Source organism: Adiantum capillus-veneris, chromosome 27 (genome assembly GCF_014529385.1).
Source record: "Adiantum capillus-veneris isolate H3 chromosome 27, ASM1452938v2, whole genome shotgun sequence".
Lineage (NCBI taxonomy): Eukaryota > Viridiplantae > Streptophyta > Polypodiopsida > Polypodiales > Pteridaceae > Adiantum > Adiantum capillus-veneris.
Window position 1 is genome coordinate 136,672,943 of NC_140957.1, and position 23,807 is coordinate 136,696,749.

At 43.6% G+C, this 23,807-nt stretch overlaps 1 protein-coding gene across 2 annotated transcripts in view; it reads right to left on the reverse strand.

The window, feature by feature from the left end:
• Positions 1 to 9,259: 9,259 nt before the first annotated feature.
• Positions 9,260 to 23,807, reverse strand: part of LOC147422811 (uncharacterized) — a 145,287-nt gene continuing 130,739 nt past the window's right edge. For both annotated transcript variants that reach the window (XM_086503521.1, XM_086503522.1), the window contains exons 8-10: positions 22,023 to 22,073; positions 21,730 to 21,942; positions 9,260 to 10,006 (exon numbers count right to left, since the gene is read on the reverse strand). In XM_086503521.1, coding sequence (XP_086359647.1) covers positions 9,743 to 10,006; positions 21,730 to 21,942; positions 22,023 to 22,073 — 528 coding nt within the window. In that variant the 3' untranslated portion in view covers positions 9,260 to 9,742. The remainder of the gene's footprint in view (positions 10,007 to 21,729; positions 21,943 to 22,022; positions 22,074 to 23,807) is intronic.

Sequence of the window (23,807 nt, forward strand, 5' to 3'; positions counted from 1 at the left end):
TCACTAGGAAAAAGAAAATTTTGTTTTTGAAGGCTTAAATCATCGTGTATGGGGTTGACTTTTGGGTGCTAGCTGTTAGTTTGAAGGGATTGCTTTTTGGGGGGAACTTTACAGAGCCTTTCAAAGAGAGGCCGAGGGCCACGTAATGATATAGAGTTGTGAACATGCCCACTCTTGGCTAAATTCTCATAGCATAGCATATCTTGTGCAATGAGGCATACGAAAGAAATACTGCAAATGCTCTCTGAGAGAAACTACTCCTCTCCTGTGGTGTGACGTTTTTCCTTTCTTGGTTTGTTGATTCTCTGAGTGGTGAGTTTGCAAACAATTCCAATCTATGCTATGCATTGACTTGATGTAGAGAAGAACTCTTGTGTGGCCAACTAATTACACGTGATAATGCCACTGCTCTACCAGAAAGAGAGACACTGAAGATGGATGGACCACATTGCTCGTGTTGGAAGTCTATTTACTACCTCCCACAACACAAAAACACACAGAAAATGGCAGAATGTGTAAGATGGGCAAAATGATTATCTGGTGATGGTTGAACAAAATTTGAGGTAGAAAGCATCTACAAAATTTGCAACTAACACTCTTATACACTGGATCTAGCATTGCCAAGGGTCTCCCCTCAAGAACCACAAGACAGTTTTTTGAAGTACACATCAAGGAGCATCAAACGGAGAGTAATTTTGTAACGCAAGAATCATTCAATATTATTGTTCCATCTTGTTTTGAAACACATGAAAAAATAATAGCCTAATGTTCACCTCATTGGCATCCCATTAGACTTGGCATTTATGTTGTCGTATCCAAGCTCTACTTAGTATGGCTTCATGTGGAGGAGAAACAACTTTTGTACATATATAGGGCTCATCAGAATTGCATCATTTTAATGGTCTAGTAACTTGTGTGTAGCGGCAAATTCCCTCAACTAACTCGAAAGGTGCTTTTTCGATGGAGGTATGTATAGTATTATTGTAGGCATACTCCACCAACGGTAAGTACTTCTCCCATTGGGAATTTTGATCTACTTCTGTGACATAAGCTTTTAGTAGATCAAGAATGGTTAGGTTAGCTATTTCACTTTGGCACTTCAAGCCCTAGTTGCTACTCCTCTTAACCCTTTAGAAAAGCACTCAAGCTCCTGTACCCGTGGCTCGAATATCATTAATTGCAAGGAATAGAAGAGAGGGTCTTTCACCACCAAAAGAGCACCTCGGCTCCTGTCAAGCTTCTAATAGCTCAATTGTGATTAAGCCGTAGGCAAGCCCCGTAGGACTCCATTATTAAGACCATAGCTCTCGACGGTGATGCCCCGTTATCTGCATGAAGCAGGAGCACTACAAGGTTGAAAAATCCCTATTCTACTTACTCAATTGCAATTAATAATACCAACCATTTATAGTCAGCTTGACGACCTCTCTTCTTGAGCAAGAAAAGAGAAACCAATAGCTTTGCTACCAATGTAACTTTTAATGGTCTAGTAACTTGTGTGTAGCGGAAAATAACATAGACATAGTGAGCATTTCATTAAGAATAGATTCCTAATGAGCTAGCAAGAGTGCTTGGTTGGAGAGAACAACAAAAGCATAACACCTAGTTAGATAGGCATGAACAATACTTCAAAAAGTGAAAGAAATTAAGCTATTGACAACAGTTGAGGACCAGATTTACATGGAGCCAGTCCCCCCTCCAAAAGACTTTGTATTATAGATTTCCCCCATCAAGGGAAACATTTTACAATACAATACTTTGTGTTCCTTCGATAACTTGCTGGTGCAGTGAAGATGGAAGCTTCAAGCACCAAGTTTACACTTTAAAAAGCACAACATCAATTCTCTCACGGTCTGAGACCCAAGACCTCACACACCTTCGAAGATGGTGGGATCTAGCGGGATATGAGAGTAGATCTAGAGGAAGAAGAAGTATTCTTACGAGAAATAGGTATTTCTCTTCACATAATCACTCTTCATACCTTAGCTTAGCTTAGTAATTAGCATGGCAGAGGAGATGAGCATGCATTGAAGCTTGGCTCTTGGTTGGATTTGCATCACAAGCCAAGAGTTGTTGGTGTGGGCCTCCCTTCTCAAAAGCTTGGAGAAGATGATGAGCTTTCCATTAAATCTTGGAGAAGGAGAGAGAGTTCTTTGCTCCACACATGAGTTGTGTGAGTGTGTGTGTGATAATCCCTTGCAAAATTCAGCCCCCTCTCTCTCTTGGTCGACCCCTCTTGCTATTTCCTCTTGTTGGCCCCTCATTGGCTCATGCCAATCTTAGCCAAGGTCAAATGGAGAGCCTTGTGACAAGTCTCCCTCTTTCCCCTTTAGTGAGAGCTTTGCTAATTCAAATGTAATGCAATAGGAATTAAGCAAGCCATTGGGCTGTTTAATTCCCATTGGACTCCTTGGCAGTTTGTCCAATAATCTTCTAGGAGACTTAATTTTAATTGGTTCTTTTATCAAGTGTTTTTAAATGAATTAAACTAAATTTACTCTAGCCTATTTCTCATTGGTCCACCTATATGGCCATCCAATAGGATGTGAATGCACTTTGGGGGCAACTGGGCTACGAACCTCACATGTGTCTACTATGCCCTTTGTGTAAATGGAAGCCTTGAGTGAGTGTGTGTGTGTGCTCCTCTCTCTTCCCTTACCTTTAGCCCTCCCATCTAGGGATATGTGAAGACTTTATGGTCTTCACAAAAGCATCCAGTTCTGTTAAGCTTAACCATTTGGACTTTACCTTTGAATTTTGGAACCTTAGAAATTTTGAAAGTCTTAATGGGCTAAACCCTAAGGTCTTTGAAGCACCATTCATGCACATTGCTCTTTTGCAGATGGACATCCTTTGGATCCCTATTTTCCCTCCTTTGGATCCCTACTGTGACCAGTCTGCTAGCATTAACAATATTCTAGCTTTTTCTCCCCTGATACTTCCCCATAATAAATGATCAGTTTAACATGAGAAAACCATTTACGACAATTAGATACTAGTTACTATGACAAGAAAAATCATGTCGATCAGGTTGAATATATATCTTGCAATGCCTTAGTGTCGCATGCTCATAAATGGTGTATTAAAGCAACTCAATTGTTGGTGTTAACAAGCTTCATTGAGGCTCAATCAAGACTTACAGCCTTGGCTTCTGTAGTATGCCCTCTTCACGTCAAGTCATATTCACAATTCATGCAAAGCATGTCCCATCAAGCCATGATTGCATTGTCATTCTGGACGTTTGCATGCAAGCTTTCGGAACAGCACAAAGCCCATCTTTAGAGAAGGGGTTGGACATCATCCTTTTATCATACAAACTTCATGGGCAAGTTGTTGGCATAGACCTTTGCACAATTCAATATCTCATCCTTGAAGGGCACTTCAAGGATTTGTGTGCCTTGTAGTCCACTTGGCCGAAAATCATGTGAAGAATCCAAATTGTATGCAGTAGAAGGCTTGAACAAACGACAAGATCCATCATTTGTAGCTCCAAAGTTTGCTTCACTATCTTGAAAGACCATTTGTTGTAGCCTTGCTCTTGCCAGCTTGGATGCCAACTCCGTGTCACCTACCTAAGAGATTTACACAACAAAATGCATATCATATCAATCTCTTGTGAAAAGCTAAATATGTTTGAAGTGAGTACTATCATCTAAAAAAGAAATTTGTGAGATGTAAAACCACACTAGAATAGAAGCCAAAACTCCACAACAACATGACATTAGAAGATAAGCGCAAGGGCAGAAAAATGTAACTATCGGCACCATCTATTTGTGCAAGTAGTTGCAATCCTAAACCAAAAAACAAGCTATTTTTAGGGCATGAAAACTTGTAATAATGACAGCCCAGGTCATCATCAAAAACAAAGAAAGACCCTCTAGATTCGAATCAAACAAGTTGAAGAGATGCATGTTATGCCATATGCTATAAAAGACAACTTAGTCATACAGCTTTCACACCTTGAATTTGGATGAAAGTAAAATACAGACCAACTATTTGAGGTAAATGTGGCCAACGTTGAATGACTAGCTGTTAATTTGCTATTCCCACCTCTATTTTCTAGCTAGGTCATGTGCTCAAGCTAGGCCATCGGAGGTGTACCATCAACATGCCCTAATGCACAAGACCTATCCTGACGTAGAAAGCATAATTTGCAGCATCATCATCATATAGAAAATCTACCGTCGTAAAAGACAACATTTCCCCATATGATACATCCCTTGTACAATGTCACTTTCTTTAAGAGCCAGCCGACCCTAAACCATGGAGCTAGAAAAAGATGCCATGTCCAAAAGCTGTACCTATGTGTCTCTAGCAAAGTTAGTTTTTTTTTGTAATTATTAATGTACTCATCAATATAAAATGGTTACCAGAGAAAGCCCTTTCATAAGACATGCACAAAGGGACGCATAGGCCCCAACATTTAAAGGAGATAAAAACCAAAGGTAGGGTGCAAAGAGCATGCAACCGTGACAGGACCCGTTCTTCGGTAAAGACATGACGAATCCTAATATAAGTCTCCTATAAATCCACCTTCACATCCATGATATCTCTAAGATGGGTTGGCACATAAAAGAAATATACACTAAAACCCTAACTTTTGAAGATGGTACAAATTAACATTTGATCATTGTGGTTTGAGTGATCTAAAATCTTGAACTTGTTTAAATTGTGGATTCTGTTGAACTATTGATGCTAAGAGTGTTATCTAAGCATAAGTGAAAGCCTTCTAACTTTGATAGCTTTCACACATGAGAGATGCAATATTGCTCAAAGATAAAACTTTGCATCTGAAAGTGCTATTGAACATATAATCCAATGTAGCCAATGAAGGCTACCACTCTAGAGCATGAGAGATCCACTAAGAATTTGTTGGCTATCTCTAGAGTTTAAGGTGTCATTTAAACGTTTGGAAGGTCCAAACTAAGTTCCTACAGTAACAACTTCCATACATGAAAGAAAATTTGGGAACTTAGATTGCCTTTGTTGTGTACAGGCTCACTATTATGTCCTTTGTTGTTACTTGATGCACGATCTCAAGCCCTCATTTCGAGAAACCATTCATCTGGTGGGTACGTTGAGGTGTATCTCATGAACAACAGACAAACATTGAGCATGAGCAATAGAGGTTGGAAGGCATGACTATGGCTAGAAAGAAAATTCTCTAGGAAAAAGAAAATTTCGTTTTTGAAGGCTAAAATTATCCTGTATGGGTTGACTTTTGGGTGTTGGCTGTTAGTTTGAAGGGATTGCTTTTTTTGGGGAGCTTTACAAAGCCTTTCAAAGAGAGGCCGAGGGCCACTTAATGATAAAGAGTTGTGAACATGCCCACTCTTGGCTGGATTCTCAGAACATGGCATATCTTTTACAGTCTGGCATAAAAAGGAAATACTACAAATACTCTCGGAGAGAAACTACACCTCTCCTGTGGAGTGACGTTTTTCCTTTCTTGGTTTGTTGATTCTCTGAGTGGTGAGTTTGTAGACAATGCCAAGTTGTGCAATGCATTGACTTGATGTAGAGAAGAACTATTGTGTGGCCAAGTAATTACACGTGATAATGCCACTGCTCTACCAGAAAGAGAGACATTGAAGGTGGATGGACCACAATGCTCATGCCGGAAGCTTATTTACTGCCTCCCACAACACAAAAACACACAGAAAATGGAAGAATGTGTAAGATGGGCAAAAGGATCATCTACGGATGGTTGAACAAAATGTGAGGTAGAAAGCATCTACAAAATTTGCAGCTAACACTCTTTTACACCAAATCTAGCATTGCCAAGGGTCTCCCTTCAATAACCACAACACAGTTTTTTGAAGTACACATTAAGGACCACCAACCGGAGAGTAATTTTGTAAGGCAAGAACCATTCAATATTATTGTTCCATGTTGTTTTGAAACACGTGAAAAAATAATAGCCTAATGTGTTAAGTATGGAGCCTGATTTACCCTTGTAATTTTCTGTGGTAAAAGCGCACATTTGTAAGGCCCCCATTATGAGGAGAAGCCATCGTGCGTGAAGGAAAATCACTCACTGGAAACCAAAATTTTCACGAACAAGAATCAGGGGCAACTTTAGGGGCCTCGGGGGCGGAGGCCCCCGAGACTTTTTTTTTTCCCTTGCCGGAATATTATGGCCGGACGGCGGCCGGAAAGTGGTCGGAAAACAACCGGTCGGTTGGCCGGTGGTCGGAAGTCAATGGCCGGTGGCCGGTGGCCGAATTCAAAAGCGGACTTGTCTTCTCAAGGGCGGCCACACATGGACGGATTGGAGGGTCCGATTTGGACTTATTCGCACAAGGGCGGCTACACATGGCTGCCTCTCATAAAAGAGGGCAGCCCTTTTGGCCTATAAAAGGAGGCCATTTCTACACACATTTCAGAGTGTGAAGTTGATGCAACAAGGTGAGGGTGAGGTGGTGAGAGTGAAGCAAGGCGGGAGCTCCATTAAGAGTATAATCCCTTTGTAAACTACTTCTTGTTTTGAAGTACTAAAGCCATTGAGTGGTTGCTTTCCTGTGGACGTAGCCCACATTGGGTGAACCACATATATCGTGTGTACTCTCTCTCTCTCTCTCTCTCTCTCTCTCTCTCTCTCTACTCTACTCTATAATCTCGTGTATGTAAATCTATCTCTCTCCATTAAGTAATCTACTCAATTATCTATTTAGCTACGTCTTATTTCCTAACATAATGTTCACCTCGTTGGTATCCCATTAGACTTGGCATTTATGTTGTCGCATCCAAGCTCTACTTAGTATGGCCTCATGGGGAGGAGAAACAACTTTTGTACATATACAAGGCTCATGGAAAAAATCATGTCGATCAAGTTGAATACATATCTTGCAATGCCCCATGCTCATAAATGGTGTATTAAAGGAACTCAAGTGTTGGTGTTACAAAGCTTCATGGAGGCTCAATCAAGGCTTCCATTCTTGGCTTCTGCAGTATGCCCTCTTCACGTCAAGTCATATTCACAATTCATGCAAAGCATGTCCCACCCACCATGTTCGCATCGTCATTTCGGACATTTGCATGCAAGCTTTCGAAACAACACAATGCCCACCATTAGAGAAGGGGTTGGATATCATCCTTTTATCATATAACCGTCATGGGCAAGCTGTTGGCATAGACCTCTGCACAGTTCAATATCTCATCCTTGAAGGGCAATTCAAGGCATTGTGTGCCTTGCAGTCCAGTTGACACGAGATTATGTGAAAAATCCAAATTGTATGTAGTAGAAGGCTTGACCAAACGACAAGATCCATCATTTGTAGCTCCACATTTTGCTTCACTATCTTGAAAGACCATCTGTTGCAGCCTGGATCTTGCCAGCTTGGATGCCAACTCCGTGTCACCTACCTAAGAGATTTACACAACAAAATGCATATCATATCAATCTCTTGTGAAAAGATTTTATATGTTTGAAGTGATCAGTATCATGTGCAAAAGAAATTTGTGAGATGTACAACCACACTAGAATAGAAGCCAAAACTCCACAACAACATGACATTAGAAGAGAAGCGCAAGGGCATAAAAATGTGACTATCGGCACCATCTATTTGCGCAAGTAGTTGCAATCCTAAACCAAAAAATAAGCTTTTTTAGGGGGCATGAAAACTTGTAATAACGACAGCACAGGTCATCATCAGAAACAAAGAAAGACCCTCTAGATTCCAATCAAACAAGTTAAAGAGATGCATGTTATGCCATATGCTATAAAAGACAACTTAGTCATACAGCTTTCACACCTTGAATCTGGATGATAATAAAATACAAACCAATTATTTGAGGTAAATGTGGCCAATCGCACCACCTTTTGAATTGAGAACACATCCATGACTAGCTGTTAATTTGCTATCCCACCTCTAGTTTCTAGCTAGGTCGTCAGAGGTATACCATCAACATGCCCTAATGCACAAGACCTATCCTGACGTAGAAAGCATAATGTGCAGCATCATCATCATATAGAGAATCTACCGTCGTAAAAGACAACTTTCCCCCATATGACACATCCATTGTACAATGTCACTTTCTTTAAGAACCCGCCGACCCTAACCCATAGAGCTGGAAAAAGATGCCATGTCCAAAAGCCGTACCTATGTGTCTCTAACAAAGTTGTCCTCTTTTTCTGTAATGATTAATTTACTCATCAATATAAAATGGTTACCAGACAAAGCCCTTTCATAAGACATGCACAAAGGGATGCATAGGCCCCAACATTTATAAGGAGATGGAAACCAAAGGAAGGGTGCAACGAGCATGCAACCATGACAGGACCCGTTCTTAGGCAAAGACATGACGAATCCTAATATAAGTCTCCTATAAATGCACCTTCACATCCAGGATATCTCAAAGATGGGTTGGCACATAAAAGAAACATATGCTAAACCCTAACTTTTGAAGACGATACAAATTTGTTTAAATTGTGGATTTTGTTGAACTGTTGAATCTAAGAGTGTTATCTAAGCATAAGTGAAAGCCTTCCAACTTTGATAGCTTTCACACACGAGAGATGCAATATTGCTCAAAGATAAAACTTTGGATCTAAAAGTGCTATCGAACATATATTCCAATGTAGCCAATGAAGGCTACCACTCTAGAGCATGAGAGATCCACTAAGAAATAGATGGTTATCTCTAGAGTTTAAGGTGTGATCTAAACGTTCGAAAGGTCCAAACTAAGTTCCTACAGTAACAACTTCCATACATGAAAGAAAATTTGGGAACTTAGATTGCCTTTGTTGTGGACCACGGCTGAATTCTCATAACATAGCATATCTTGTGCAGGCATAAGAAAGAAATACTGCAAATGCTCTCAGAGAAACTACGCCTTTCAGACGTTTTCCCTTTCTTGTTTTGTTGATTCTCTGAGTGGTGAGTTTGCAAACAATCCCAAGATTTGCTATGCATTGACTTGATGTAGAGAAGAGCTATTGTATGGCCAAGTAATTACACGTGATAATGCCACTGGTCTACCAGAAAGAGAGACACTGAAGGTGGATGGAGCACAATGCCCGTGCCGGAAGCCTACTTACTACCACCCACAACACAAAAACACACAGAAATAGAAGAATGTGTAAGATGGGCAAAAGGATCATCTGCAGTTGGTTCAACAAAATCTAAGGTAGAAAGCATCTACAAAATTTGCAACTAACACTCTTGTACACCCAATCTAGCATTGCCAAGGCTTTCCCTTCAAGAACCACAACACAATTTTTTCAAGTACACATCAAGGAGCACCAAACGGAGAGTAATTTCGTAAGGCAAGAACCATTCAATATTATTGTTCCATCTTGTTTTGAAACACGTGAAAAAATAATAGCCTAATGTTCACCTCATTGGCATCCCATTAGACTTGGCATTATGTTGTCGTATCCAAGCTCTACTTAGTATGGCTTAATGTGGAGGAGAAACAGCTTTTGTACATATACAAGGCTCATCAAAAAAATCATGTCGATCAAGTTGAATATATATCTTGCAATGCCTTAGTGCCACATGCTCATAAATGGTGTATTAAAGCAACTAAAGTGTTGGTGTTACAAAGCTTCATGGAGGCTCAATCAAGACTTCCAACCTTGGCTTCTGCAGTATGCCCTCTTCACGTCAAGAATATTCACAATTCATGCAAAGCATGTCCCACTCACCATGATCGCATCGTCATTCCGGACGTTTGCATGCAAGCTTTCGAAACAGCACAAAGACCATCTTTAGAGAAGGGGTTGGACATCATCCTTTTATCATACAACCTTCATGGGCAAGCTGTTGGCATAGACCTCTGCACAATTCAATATCTCATCCTTGAAGGGCACTTCAAGGCTTTGTGTGCCTTGCAGTCCACTTGGCAGGAAATTATGTGAAGAATCCAAATTGTATGCAGTGGAAGGCTTGACCAAACGACAAGATCCATCATTTGTAGCTCCACAATTTGCTTCACTATCTTGAAAGACCATCTGTTGCAGCCTGGCTCGAGCCAGCTTGGATGCCAACTCTGTGTCACCTACCTAAGAGATTTACACAACAAAATGCATATCATATCAATCTCTTGTGAAAAGCTTTTATATGTTTGAAGTGAACACTACATGTGCAAAAGAAATCTGTGAGATGTAAAACCACACTAGGATAGAAGCCAAAACTCCACAACAATATGACATTAGAAGATAAGTGCAAGGGCAAAAAAATGTAACCATCGGCACCATCTATTTGTGCAAGTAGTTGCAATCCTAAACCAAAAAACAAGCTTTTTTTTGGGGCGTGAAAACTTGTAATAACGACAGCCCAGGTCATCATCAGAAACAAAGAAAGACCCTCTAGATTCCAATCAAACAAGTTGAAGCGATGCCTGTTATTCCATATTTTTTAAAAGACGACTTAGTCATACAACTTTCACACCTTGAATCTGGATGATAGTAAATTAGAGACCAACTATTTGAGGTAAATGTGGCCAATCACACCACTGTTTGAATTCAGAACACATCCATGACTAGTTGTTATTACCACCTCTATTTTCTAGCTAGGTCCTATGCTCAAGCTAGGCCGCTGGAGGTGTACCATCAACATGCCCTAATGCAAAAGACCTATCCTGACGTAGAAAGCATATTCTGCAGCACCAACATCATATAGAAAATCTACTGTCGAAAAAGACAACATTTCCCCATATGATACATCCATTGTCCAGTGTCACTTTCTTTAAGAGCCTGCCGACCCTAACCCAGAAGGTGGAAAAAGATGCCATGTCCAAAAGCCGTACCTATGTGTCTCTAAAAAAGTTGCTCTCTTTTTCTGTAATGATTGATTTACTCATCAATATAAAATGGTTACCAGAGAAATCCCTTTCATAAGGCATGCACAAAGGGACGCATAGGCCCGAGCATTTATAAGGAGATGAAAACCAAAGGAAGGGTGCAACGAGCATGCAACCGTGACAGGACCCGTTCTTCGGCAAAGACATGACGAATCCTAATATAAGTCTCCTATAAATGCACCTTCACATCCAGGATATCTCAAAGATGGGTTGACACATAAAAGAAATATATGCTAAAACCCTAACTTTTGAAGACGGTTCAAATTAACATCTGTTCATTGTGGTTTGAGTGATCTAAAATTTTGAACTCGTTTAATTGTGGATTTTGTTGAACTGTTGAATCTCAGAGTGTTATCTAAGCATAAGTGAAAGCCTTCCGACTTTGATAGCTTTCACACATGAGAGATGCAATAATACTCAAAGATAAAACTTTGGATCTAAAAGTGCTATCGAGCATATATTCCAATGTAGCCACTGAAGGCTACCACTCTAGAGCATGAGAGATCCACTAAGAGTTAGTATGTTATCTCTAGAGTTTTAGGTGTCATCCAAACGTTCGGAAGGTCCAAACTAAGTTCCTACAGTAACAACTTCCATACATGAAAGGAAAATTGGGAACTTAGATTGCCTTTGTTGTGAGAGGCTCACTTTGTTGTTACTTGATGCAGGATCCCAAGCCCTCGTTTCGAGCAATCATTTATTTGGTGGGTAAGTTGAGGTGTAACTTGTGAACAAAGACGAACATGGAGCATGAGCAGTAGAGGTTGGAAGGCATGACTATGGCCAGAAAGAAAGTTCACTAGGAAAAAGAAAACTTTGTTTCTGAAGGCTAAAATCATCGTGTATGCGGTTGACTACTGGGTGCTAGCTGTTAGTTAGAAGGAATTGCTTTTTTGTGGGGAACTTTACAGAGCCTTTCAAAGAAAGGCCGAGGGCCACTTAATGATATAGAGTTGTGAACATGCTCACTCTTGGCTGAATTCTCATAACATAGCCTATCTTGTGCACTCTGGCATAAGAAAGACATGCTGCAAATGCTCTCCCAGAGAAACTTCACCTCTCTTGTGGTGTGACGTTTTTCCTTTCTTGTTTTGTTGATTCTCTGAGTGGTAGTGCTTGCAGACAATGCCAAGCCGTGCTATGCATTGACTTGATGTAGAGAAGAACTATTGTGTGGCCAAGTAATTACACGTGATAATGTCACTGCTCTACCAGAAAGAGAGACAAAAGTATGGTAACACCTTGTTGATCGATGCTTGGTATAGTGGAATTTCCTTAACCGGCATCAAATAATCCCAAGCGTATATAGAGTTCAAACAAGAAAGCTGATTTATGGACCCATTCTGTCCAAAGACTGTTGCAACCTCCATGAACATGGAAGAGATGATGAGAGCAAAAAGCCCCTAGACTAGGTGAAGTCAATGAAATAAAGTAAATCTAAAATCTGAGTGAATCTAATCGACCATCACAATCCAACTGTAGCGCGGATAATGTGTCGTGCTCTCTACAATGTGGGTGCCCCTCAGTGCAACGTGCGTGACAATCTCACTCAAACGAATGGAAACTCTCTCAAGCAGAATGAAACACAGAAACAATGGATAACGACAGAGACACAGCAGTGGACCAGAACATGTGGACTCGACTAGCTCAAAGAACCATGTACAGACTCTGGCGTGGCAGCACACTCAGCTCCAGCCCAGGACTCACAGGTACAAATGGGGTGCCGAGGCTCAGATGTGCAAGGGATGGTGAAGCAGTGCTCTGTGTAAGACTCGCTGCTTTCACGATGCTGGACCCAAAGTGAAGAAGATGATGATCCTGACCCCACAGCTACTACTCACATGAACCATCATAAAGAGCCACCAACGGCTCATAAATGTCCAGTCAGCTAAGTCTATCTCCAAACTGAGTGGTGGTGGTGACCTTGCCACGATGTCCACTAGACCACCGTCGATACCCTGCCACGTGTCACTCCCCAGCCCAGAGGGTCCGTCCAGTGTGAACCAGACCAACTGTAACCAACTGTCCAACTGTCTGTCCTGTGAAGTGACACTGTAGCCCGGCTACAGGTTGCCCGCCACAAGACCGCTCACCGTCTCGGTGAGGAATACTGAAAAAACTCAAAAGTGGAGTTAAAAACACTGCACTGCTTGCAATCGCCTTAAGCCTCTAACTAGGCAGGAACCCCAGTATGTATGATTGCATAGCCTGGGCCATGGTTGCAGTTGTAGATGACCCTTGCCACTCTTTTTGCAACAACAGTCTTCTCGAAAAGAGGGATGACCATAAACCTGAGTAACACCGCAAATAGGGTTAAGCTCCATGATGATGGCAGAATGAAAGGGCCTTCACTTGCTGAACTTGAGAGGGGTGGGGAGGGCTAGATAGGGGCGAGGGGGAGGGGGAGTGGGTAGGGGCGAGGGTGTTGAGGGCTAGATAGGGGCGAGGGTGGGAAGGGCTAGATAGGGGCGAGGGTAGGAGAGGGTAGGGGCGAGAAGGGGAGGGGGTGGGTAGGGGCGAGGGTGGGGAGGGCTAGATAGGGGCGAGTGGGGGAGGGGGTAGGGGCGAGGGGAACTCGGTAGGGGCGAGGGGGAAGGGTGGGTAGGGGCGAGGGTGTTGAGGGCTAGATAGGGGCGAGGGTAGGAGAGGGTAGGGGCGAGAGGTAAGGGGGTGGGTAGGGGCGAGGGTGGGGTGGGTAGGGGCAAGGGTGGGGAGGGTAGGGGCGAGGGTGGGGAGGGTAGGGGCGAGGGTGAAGGAGGGGGTGGGTAGGGGCGAGGGTAAGAGAGGGGGAGGGTAGGGGCGAGGGTAAGAGAGGGGGAGGGTAGGGGCAAGGGTAAGAGAGGGGGTGGGTAGGGCAATAGATGAAATCCATGGCTCCTGGTTGAAAGAGGAGATGCTCCAGAGCGCCGTCACCATGAGCAGGACTACTATAAAGTTAATGGAATTCATCAGGCAGAACAAGCTTTGTGAAGGGAGCTTTGATCTGGGAGAAGCAGACACCAATGGGGCTGATTTTTGATGTTGGGTGATCTTCTGTCGAGGAGATTTCTTCCCACTTCTATTTTCCTCCATAGGCTCGCCAAATTCAAAGACTTCCCCCGAGGGCGCATCGAGAGTTTTTTGTAAGGCCTTCAACCTTTGAGCTGGCTCAGGTGGCTCATTGGGGTTAGTTACTGTGGAAACAATGGAAGAGGGTGTACCTTCATGCAAAGAGTGAATAGAGACTCCATAACAAGGCATAGATTTGGTAGCCTCTAACCACTCCAGCAGATCTTCATCTGACCCTTCACGTGTAGTAGGCTGTTCTTGTTCAGGTTTGGTTTCCATTGACTAAGAAACTTGTTGCACCACGGGATCCATACCATCTTCTAAGAGAATGGGTTGCATCGAGGAGCCTAAAGTATGTATCCACATTGCGTCGTTTCCCCAATCATGAAGTGCTTTAGTGTGTCGCAGCCATGGTCTTCCAATGAGCAAAGTAAATCCGCCCTCAACCTGGGGAAGACGAACCACAACAAAATCCAAGTTAAAAGTAAAGTCTTGTACCTGCAGAGGAACATTGTCCACTATGCCTACTGGGTAGACTGTCCGCTGGTCGGCCAACGTAACTGTGAAGGGAGCAAGGTGAGTAGGCTGTAGACCTAGGGCTAACATAGTGAACTCAGGCATCAGGTTGATGCCAGATCCACCATCCACTATCACTCCTGAGAATTGCCGACCTAAAACGGACACTGTCAGGCGAGGGCTTCTATAATCAGTGAGTGGAGCAGCGGGATTAGATATCATATAGGACTCTGATGGTCGCACTAGGAGGTGCCCGCCACTAGGACCTGCTCCAGGATAAAGTGACTGAATAACCGCAAGGGTGTCACTTCTAAACTTTGCATCTATTCGCAGCATGTCATAGAGGGACACTTGTTGGAAAGTGTTCTTCAAGACTGTCTGTGCTGTAAGCTTCTCTTTATCTACCTGTTGTTCCTCTGGTGCCTTGATCTTCTGTAGATCGGAAACTACTTCTAAGAAAGCTTCATTGATATCGGAGAGCAAAGATTGGGATTCTTTGATGGCACTGGGGGATGGTTTGTTAACAGCTGCAGGTAGGGTATCCACTGGTGTGAGATTGTGTGGGGAAGTTGAACTTGATGGAATGCTAAGACCGAGAGCAGCTCTCTGGGCTCGGGTGAGGACGCCTGATGGCTCCTCTGTCAACTGCGGCGGCTTATTTTGAGGGGTAACCACGTGGGTAGAAGGGGGCGGCTGAGAAACAGTGCTAACTGCTATCAAATTGAGCTTGGGAAAGGCAAACTCAATCTGACTTTGACTTGGGTTCGAAGCCATAGATGCACGAATTTTAGGGCAATCCTTACTGTAGTGATCCTTCATATCAGGGCAATGACGGCAGGGAGGAGACCCTTCTGGCAAAGGGCATTTGATTTGGTAATGACCATATTCCCCGCATTCGTAGCACAAAATGGGTCGATTCACTGGACGAATCGAAGGACGAGGTGGTCCTTGCTCCATGGAGTTGGAGGTGGAGGCATAGAAGCTGTGAGGTGGTGAGGGGGCATGGGTATGATAAAAGCTCTGAGAGGGAAAAGTGCTTTGCATACCTTGCATAGGAGGGGCTGTCAGCAAAGGTGGCATATGGTGTGGATGGCCACAGGTAGAAACCATGTTGGATGCAGGTGCTGGCCCTTGCTGAAGAGAAGGACCAAGGCTTTGCTGTATTTGTCGCAATCCCTTGAGGTAGTAACAATCCTTATCCTCATGTCCAGATTTTTCACAGAAGTGGCAGTAAACCCGAAGGGGGCATTCCTGTGGAGGGTGCCCTGGATAGCGGCACGAGCTACACCAAACCGTAGCCTTAGTCTCTTGCTGACACTTGAGCTCTTCTAGCTCACGCTTAATCTGTTCCAATGCCTCGTGATGTGGAGGCTTCTCTTGTCTAAGAGAGAAGGACCTCTCCTCTTGAAGAGCTCGCTGTAACTTTAGGGCTTCCAGTTCCCTGCGTAAAGAAGATAAAGGATCAGAAGGACTTTCCAAAAACACAGAGGGGGTCTCTATGTGAGAGGGATTGGTGAACAGCTTCCTAGCCCCCTCTATCCGCGTAGCAGCTGCGATGAACTCCTCCAAAGTAGCATCGGGTCAGAGACTCTCGTAATTTTTTCTGAGAACTTTTGGGAAGCGCCTTCTCTACCCACTTCTTAACCATAAATTCACCTGGTTGCTGGGGAAGCTTGGCAACCAGAGACTTGGTTTTGGTCATAAGTTCTGCAAAGGTCTCCTCTGGCTGGAGCACCATGTTGGCCAACTCATCCAACACCTTCTCCTGGTAGTCTCCTGGCCTGAAAGCTGCACAAAACTGTTGTCTTAAGGTTGCCCAAGTTGCAAAATGGTTCTCTACAAACTGGCTGTACCATTTGTCTGCTAAGCCATCCAAGGTGGATGGAAAGAGTACCAAATAAGCATCTTCCCTGTTAAGACCACGACCCCTACAGAGAGATACAAACCTCCTTGCATGGTCGTCAGCATCTTCTGAAGAGAGACCTTTGAATGTAGGGAACTTGATGTTTACCTTAGCCAAAACGCTAGCCAATGGCTCCATGGCCCCTTGCTGAGCCTGTTGCTCAGTAGCCTGCTGTAGCAGAATAGGTGAGAGCTTCACTGGAGATGGTGATCTGGAAGATGTGGAACCGGAGGGAGGAATGGATAATGCCGTATGTGGAGGTATGGGTGATGAGGTTGATGGACTTCTAACAGGTTCCAATGGTCGTCTTCTGTTGTAGTACTTCAAAGGACTCAGGAGGGCACTTTGACGCTCGACTGACCTCCTTGTATGGGTCATGCAGCGACCACCAAACCAACCAAGCTTTGGGCAAGAAAACCTTGAACTGGCTGAAGACTGGTCTAGACTCTACTAGACCAGGCGAGTGACTAGACCAACTGGACCAGGGACGAGGAGGACTAGACCAGGGTCTAGACCAGGCAAGTGACTAGACCAGCTGGACCAGGGACGAGGAGGACTAGACCAAGGTCGAGGGGGTCTAGACCAGAGACGAGGGTAGGTTGGACCAGGGTGAGAGAGGACCAGACCAGCTAGATTAAGCTATTAAGGGTGAAACTGGACCAGACCAACAGGCTGCACAGGCGAAGCGAAGAAACCAACTACTCAACAGAGTGAGACTTCAGTTGAGGTCCCACCATGATCGCCAAAATGAGAGCACCTGTAGCGCGGATAATGTGTCGTGCTCTCTACAATGTGGGTGCCCCTCAATGCAATGTGCGTGACAATCTCACTCAAACGAATGGAAACTCTCTCAAGCAGAATGAAACACAGAAACAATGGATAACGACAGAGACACAGCAGTGGACCAGAACATGTGGACTCGACTAGCTCAAAGAACCATGTACAGACTCTGGCGTGGCAGCACACTCAGCTCCAGCCCAGGACTCACAGGTACAAATGGGGTGTCGAGGCTCAGATGTGCAAGGGATGGTGAAGCAGTGCTCTGTGTAAGACTCGCTGCTTTCACGATGCTGGACCCAAAGTGAAGAAGATGATGATCCTGACCCCACAGCTACTACTCACATGAACCATCATAAAGAGCCACCAACGGCTCATAAATGTCCAGTCAGCTAAGTCTATCTCCAAACTGAGTGGTGTTGGTGACCTTGCCACAATGTCCACTAGACCACCGTCGGTACCCTGCCACGTGTCACTCCCCAGCCCAGAGGGTCCGTCCAGTGTGAACCAGACCAACTGTAACCAACTGTCCAACTGTCTGTCCTGTGAAGTGACACTGTAGCCCGGCTACACCAACATCCCCCCTTTAAGGGTTGATTAGATTGATGACTAGGCTTGTGATCCCCCCTTTAACCAGCTAAGCTGTCACCTATACTCATCGATGAAGAGACATGCCGATGCAGGAGACGGACCCGGGACAGATTTGGTGAGAAAGTCTGCCCGGTTACTTCCTGTAAAAACATACTCTAGAGAGATAAATCCATGCACAGCAAGTGCCTAACTCATGTAGAAGCTTGGAAAGCCAGAGAGCTCCTTGTGAAGCCAATGCAGCAGCAACATATTCAGCTTCCATAGAGGAAAGTCCATAGACTTCTGCCGCTTTGTTTGCCACAAAATTGGACCACCTGATAGCATGAAAACATACCCAACAGTAGAAAGGCTGTAGGGGTTGTCACTAGCTCATGTAGCATCGGTCTAGCCTAAAATCTGGGCTGGCGTAGCACGGCAGGGCAATATGAGTGCACGAGATAGACTTTAGCCAGCATAGCATCAAGACAAGTGCAAGAGGTCAGATAGCGGATTTGGCCACACAAACGTGCTTATGAGAAATCTGGCATATAAATATCATCTTTAAGATGTAAATGCATGATATTCTGGAGGTAATGCTCAGCAAGAACTTCTGAGATGTACTGGAGGACCCATATGGATCACGAATAAGAAAGTAACTCATAGGGCCTTCATCTGAAATAGGGAATTCTTGGTGAGGACAATCAGATGTTCAGTGTGGCTGTGAGAGGGGGTATGTCATCCACAAATAAACCAAGAATAGCTAGCTGTTCAGTAGTTTTCTAGTTATAGATGTTGTACTCTTCAGCTAAGCGCTCCCAGCCATTGCCAAGCAGGTACTCATGCATATGAGTATAGCACTAGTGAGGTGATTACTTAAGTCCATAAATAGGGCGCTTGAGCTTGCAAACATATGATGGAGGATAAGTTGGGTCAGGGTATGATGTGGCTGATGCATATAGATAGTTTCATGGAAATGACCATCAAGAAAGGAAGTTTTGGTATCTATATGATGTATTGGCAAGTTATACTTTGCAGCAGTAGCAACGATCATGTAGCTTAGCTCTTTGTGGAGCACATGTATGGTTTGCCCCAAAAAATTGTTAGTGATTGATATCTTAAGTTCACTAGCAATTTCTAACAAACGGTCTTCAAGAAATTGGGGATCAGTTTAGCTATCATCTTCAAATCATTCTAAGACTGATGGACAGACCAAATGCACCAACCAAACCATGGAGGATATGCTACATGCATATGTCTCCCGCCGTCAATCTCATTGGGAACATTATCTACCGCAGATTGAATTTGCTTATAACACTACTAAGCACTTGGCTACTAGCTATAGCGCATTCATGCTTATGTACGGTTATGAGCCGAAACCACCAATAGCCACTACACTCAAAGGCGTTAGGATGCAATCTGTAGCAAATGTCTTGCACGACATGCAAGAAATGCTCATGATCGCTAAGGGAAGCATAAGGACTCCCCAAGATCGGGCTACTTTTTATGCTAATCAGCATCGACAGCCTCGTGATCTCTGGGAGGGATGTGTACCTAAAGGTAGAGAAGGATTCTGAAACAATCCATACCGGTCAATGCTCAAAAATTATCTATGCAAACATTAGGAAGAGAATGGAGTCTACGAGGGCCTCTTTATTTGGCAGTTTAAGAAAGTCAAACCTTTAGTATTAAGAAAGTAATCAAAGGAGAGCTTTTGAATTCAAATAGGCAAAACGGCTAGTTTATTTGAATTCAAAGTTTCCCCCCAAAATGGAATGTAAAATCTAGTGGGTAAAACCATATCATGTAGCATATCTATGGAAAGAGCTCGACCCATAGATTGCAGATCTATGATCTCCGCTCAAATTGGAGATCATATGTGGGAGTTATGGAAGGCTGAAAATCATAAAATTTTCCACCTCCTTTTTTGGGTGAAAAGTGCATCCTTTGACCACTCTTGCACATCTCTTACACACCCACCATTCTTGCACACATGGCGTACACCTATTCGTCAAATTGTTAAACACCTCCATAAGCTCGTGGCAAATAAAGAGGCCCTCCTACACCCCATCCTCTTCCGAATGATTGTGGGCCATTCCAAATTATCAAGCAAGATTAGTGATGTCTCTTACTCTCTTAGTAGTATGGGACACCATCCCTTGTGGTAAGGGCTAGCCCGCTAGCTAGAGGCTCCCATGCTTGGGGGTGAGCCCATATTGGCTCTATTATTGACAGGGTGAGCATGATGACCACTCATTATGTGTGACTATGGCTTGTGTCATGTCGTGTGTAGGATGGATCCAGTGAGGGACTGACATTGTCGGTGTGGATGTTGCTTAGACGAAGGTTGAGATTTCTTTGAATTCTTGTAGTGATTTGTAGCCTAGGCAATAGCAACAATTGCTACAAAATTCTAAGAGTTGGAGCTTTGCTCACATAGAGTCTCCTCTTGCTGAATTTGCCACCAAGCCTTGGAGTCGAAGGTTCTCCGCAGTGGCCTGAGTGGCGATGAATGCTCTCCATGAAGCGGGTAGAAGTATAGACTGGAACTACTCAGGGAATTAGGATCTCTAATCTAGAGATCATAACCTCATCTAGAAGAGCTTGCCAGTATCTAGAACTTGGATTAGATTCATGTTCCTACGTGTTGGTGTTGACTAGTCTGGTCCACTTTAGCACCAATGTCTCGGGATTTCCAAGCTTCATATGCCTCAATCTTGTCGCAAGGTGCTTGTTGTTTGGGTGACTCTGGCACAGGGTTCGTGCTTGAGATAATATCCCGGTGATGAAGTTGCTTGAGATAGAGCTCCATTAGCAACTTCCATACTTGGTAGTTTGTACCATTGAGCTTTCTATGGTGTGGTGGAGCTTGTAAGAGCTAATGGAAGCAGAAGATGCAGCTACGTCTGCAATTGCAAGGATCCAGATTCCTTGGAATGGAGAGACTAGCTTAATGGATTGGGAAAGCTAGCGGGACCTTTGGAGTGAAGGCTCATGAAAAATTAGTGGAGCTCAATGACAAGAGAGAATACACCAAGACTGAGTTCACTACTGATGATGAAAAGAGTAGTACAATTTGTTTATATGCAACATTGAAAGGGGAGTTAGGTGTAATTGGGAGTGATTCTAGGTGGCTATAATCTAGGAAAAGTAGATCCCACCGATCCAGGGTAGGTGCCTGTAAAGTAGGTGAAGTGAAATAATGTAAATCTGAAATCTAAGCGAATCTAATCTACCATTACAATTCAACAGCCCTAACTGTGGCTACCACCTACAATATGCCAACTGGTAGTCCTAGCTATGGTGTAATACCTAATCCTGCTGGCTATAGCTACCTATGAGACTTCTTTGAAGAGTTCCCATCGGGCATGCCAACAATAAGAGCACCTATAGAACAAATATGTTTTACTGGCTATCAAAATGTAGTGGTTATCTCCATACAGTATGCAGAAGTCTCACTCAACACAAGGCAGAGAGAGAGAGATTGATCTAAACTAAGTTTGAAGACAGGAGTCTTGAGATACAAGTGGGATATGAGTTGGCAACCCATGAGCAGGGATGCATTCGGCTCATCTGCGTTTGGTTAAGGGAATCTTGGCCCATGACATGGATGAATGGGTAGGGATACATACAACATGACATACATCAATTAAGAGGTCTCCATAGACATGAGCAAAGGAGGGCTCAATTCCCAACATGTCAATGCTCAGAGAGCACAACACATCAGATACTACAGTGTAGACGGAGTAGAGACTATGACTCAACTAGACTAGCATGATACTTAACCCAAGAGAATAGATGTAGACTCAAGATGGCGATGATTCTCTGCTGATGATACCCCGCTGAATAGTGGAAGGTGGATCTGCCACCCTAATCTGTAGTAGCCACATACATCGCCAGACAAAGAGTCATGGACATCAGAAATCAACAGATGGACTGATAGATGGAATCGGACTCTAGTAGCTCGAAACAACCACCCATCGCAACGGGATGGACAAAAGGCACATGCTACACCTTCATACTCAGGAGCTTAAGCCTAAAGTACTTTAATGTTAATTGCCATGGTTGATGTGTTTCAATTCATTTTGAGTCATACTTGAAGAAAATAATACCTTATTTGATGCAGCCATTTCTACATCACGAGAAGTAACCGTTCTCTGCATTCTATCTCTCATATGAGAGAGTTTCTGAGTCTTGAGCTCTTCCTCCAAAGCAACCTTCTCCCCTTTCATCTTATTCAGCTCAGCCAATAGCTGGTTCACTGTGTTCATCATGTCCATTTTTTCAACTGGGATGCGGCCGCTACGAGGTTGTCGAACCAGGAACTGAGGTAAATCAAAATTGAAATATAAGAATGCTAATAATTAAACATGATTATTGTAATTTAAAATTTAAGGTTTCTTGCCTTTTGACTGAGCTTCAAGGTTTCCAATTCAGCTTTTGTCTTTTCATTATCCTGCATCAGGCCACAAGCACCAAAAGACCATGAAAATGAGTTGCTCTTGTGCATCCAAAAGTGTGTGCATCCACGACACTTTGTGCCTGTGTGTGTATATGCGAGACTTTATTTATGAATGTGAAGACCAAAGTGGCCTTTGAGAAATAAATTTACAATGGATTTATATCTTCATGTATCATGGACCAAAAAGACTCTACAAAACACGTGGGATAAAGCGGTAGACTTTAGCTTTCACCCGAATCTTTACTTTTTGATAAGCTTTACTTGAACTTTACGACACAGAGGAACTTTACGATTAAACTTGTGACTGGAATTAACACTTCAATCAAACCATGCCTTGGCAATTAGAGTGCTACCAAGCAGACAGTGATACCCTGTAGGCCCCAAAGACAGGCGCCCCTTTTGGTATTTCTCTATTCTTATTAAACTTGGGAGAAAACCTTTAAGTTCGTACGAGCTGTCCCGCTTTAACGGGGCTGAAAATGGCCTACCCTAGCCCGATTTCGGGCAACATAACCGTAGTAGGAGGCTTCACAGATAGAATTCCCATGCAAAAGGTGACTTCCCCGCATACGAGCACTTTCCAAACCTGGCGAGAATCTGCAGCACGCTGAATTCTCTGTTTTTCGCCCCAAACATTTACCAGATTACCCGTACAGTGATCCCATCGCTTCCCCGAAGCTCCTGGGGGTATTAGGGATCAATTAGGGTCAAAACCCTAAACCTGAAAAAATACACAGCAGGCTGTATTTTACTGTTTTGGGTTCCATTCCACGTGCCGTTCGCATTCGTAGCAAGCCCACGTACCTCCGCACCTGTAGGGCTACTTGCCCTTTGAATTGGACGAGATTTTTTGCGTGACCTGCGGGGGATTAGCAATTAGCCAATCGAGTACCTGGACAAGAGGCTCTTGCCTCGGCATACGCGCATGAACCCACACAGCTGTACATACAGGTGGAAAGCCCTTGAGCTGAGCATTACGATTCTGTATTCAAAGGGGGAGAGAGATGCACGAGAGCGGAACCATCACTCTACATAAGACAAGGGAGAAGGCAAGCTTTCCATTAAATTTGTGATCACCTACACCCACTATTCATACACACCTTTGTTCACTTATGAAGTCAAATCAGCCTCTCTCAATTTGGGCGCTTGCAGACTTCGAGAAATCACCTGGAGCCGCCATGTATCCACTTTGCCTCTTTTGAGTTAATTTCCTAGTACCCATCGACTTATAAAGTGTAGCGAGGGGCCTAAATGACTTTGAAATGAGCCTAGACACCCTTTTCGTACTCGGATTTCAATGTGGACTAGCCCGACCTCCGGTGGCGACTTGTCCTTCCCGATTGCGGGTGAAACTCTCGGTCGTCGATCGTTTCACACTGGCCATACAATGTCCGGTCATTTGTGACTTCAAAAAGAGGGTCCCAAAAATTAAATTAAATAAAAATCAAGGGAAAGAAACCAACAACTAAGGTAAGTGGTTGGCACAACCTCGTGACATACCCCCATGTTGAAATCGCAAACATCCTCGACTGCATGCCAAATATACATGCCATAGATGATTTAGCACCCTTTTATCATCGCATGCATCCGCAAGAAATGTCATGTAACATAGATACAAATGTCTTAATGAAACCTTCATACTTTTGTCATTTCATCTACGATAGAAGAAGTAAGCATAATACCTTTAGCATTTGTAGAGCTATTGCACTGAATCCGTATGTACATTTG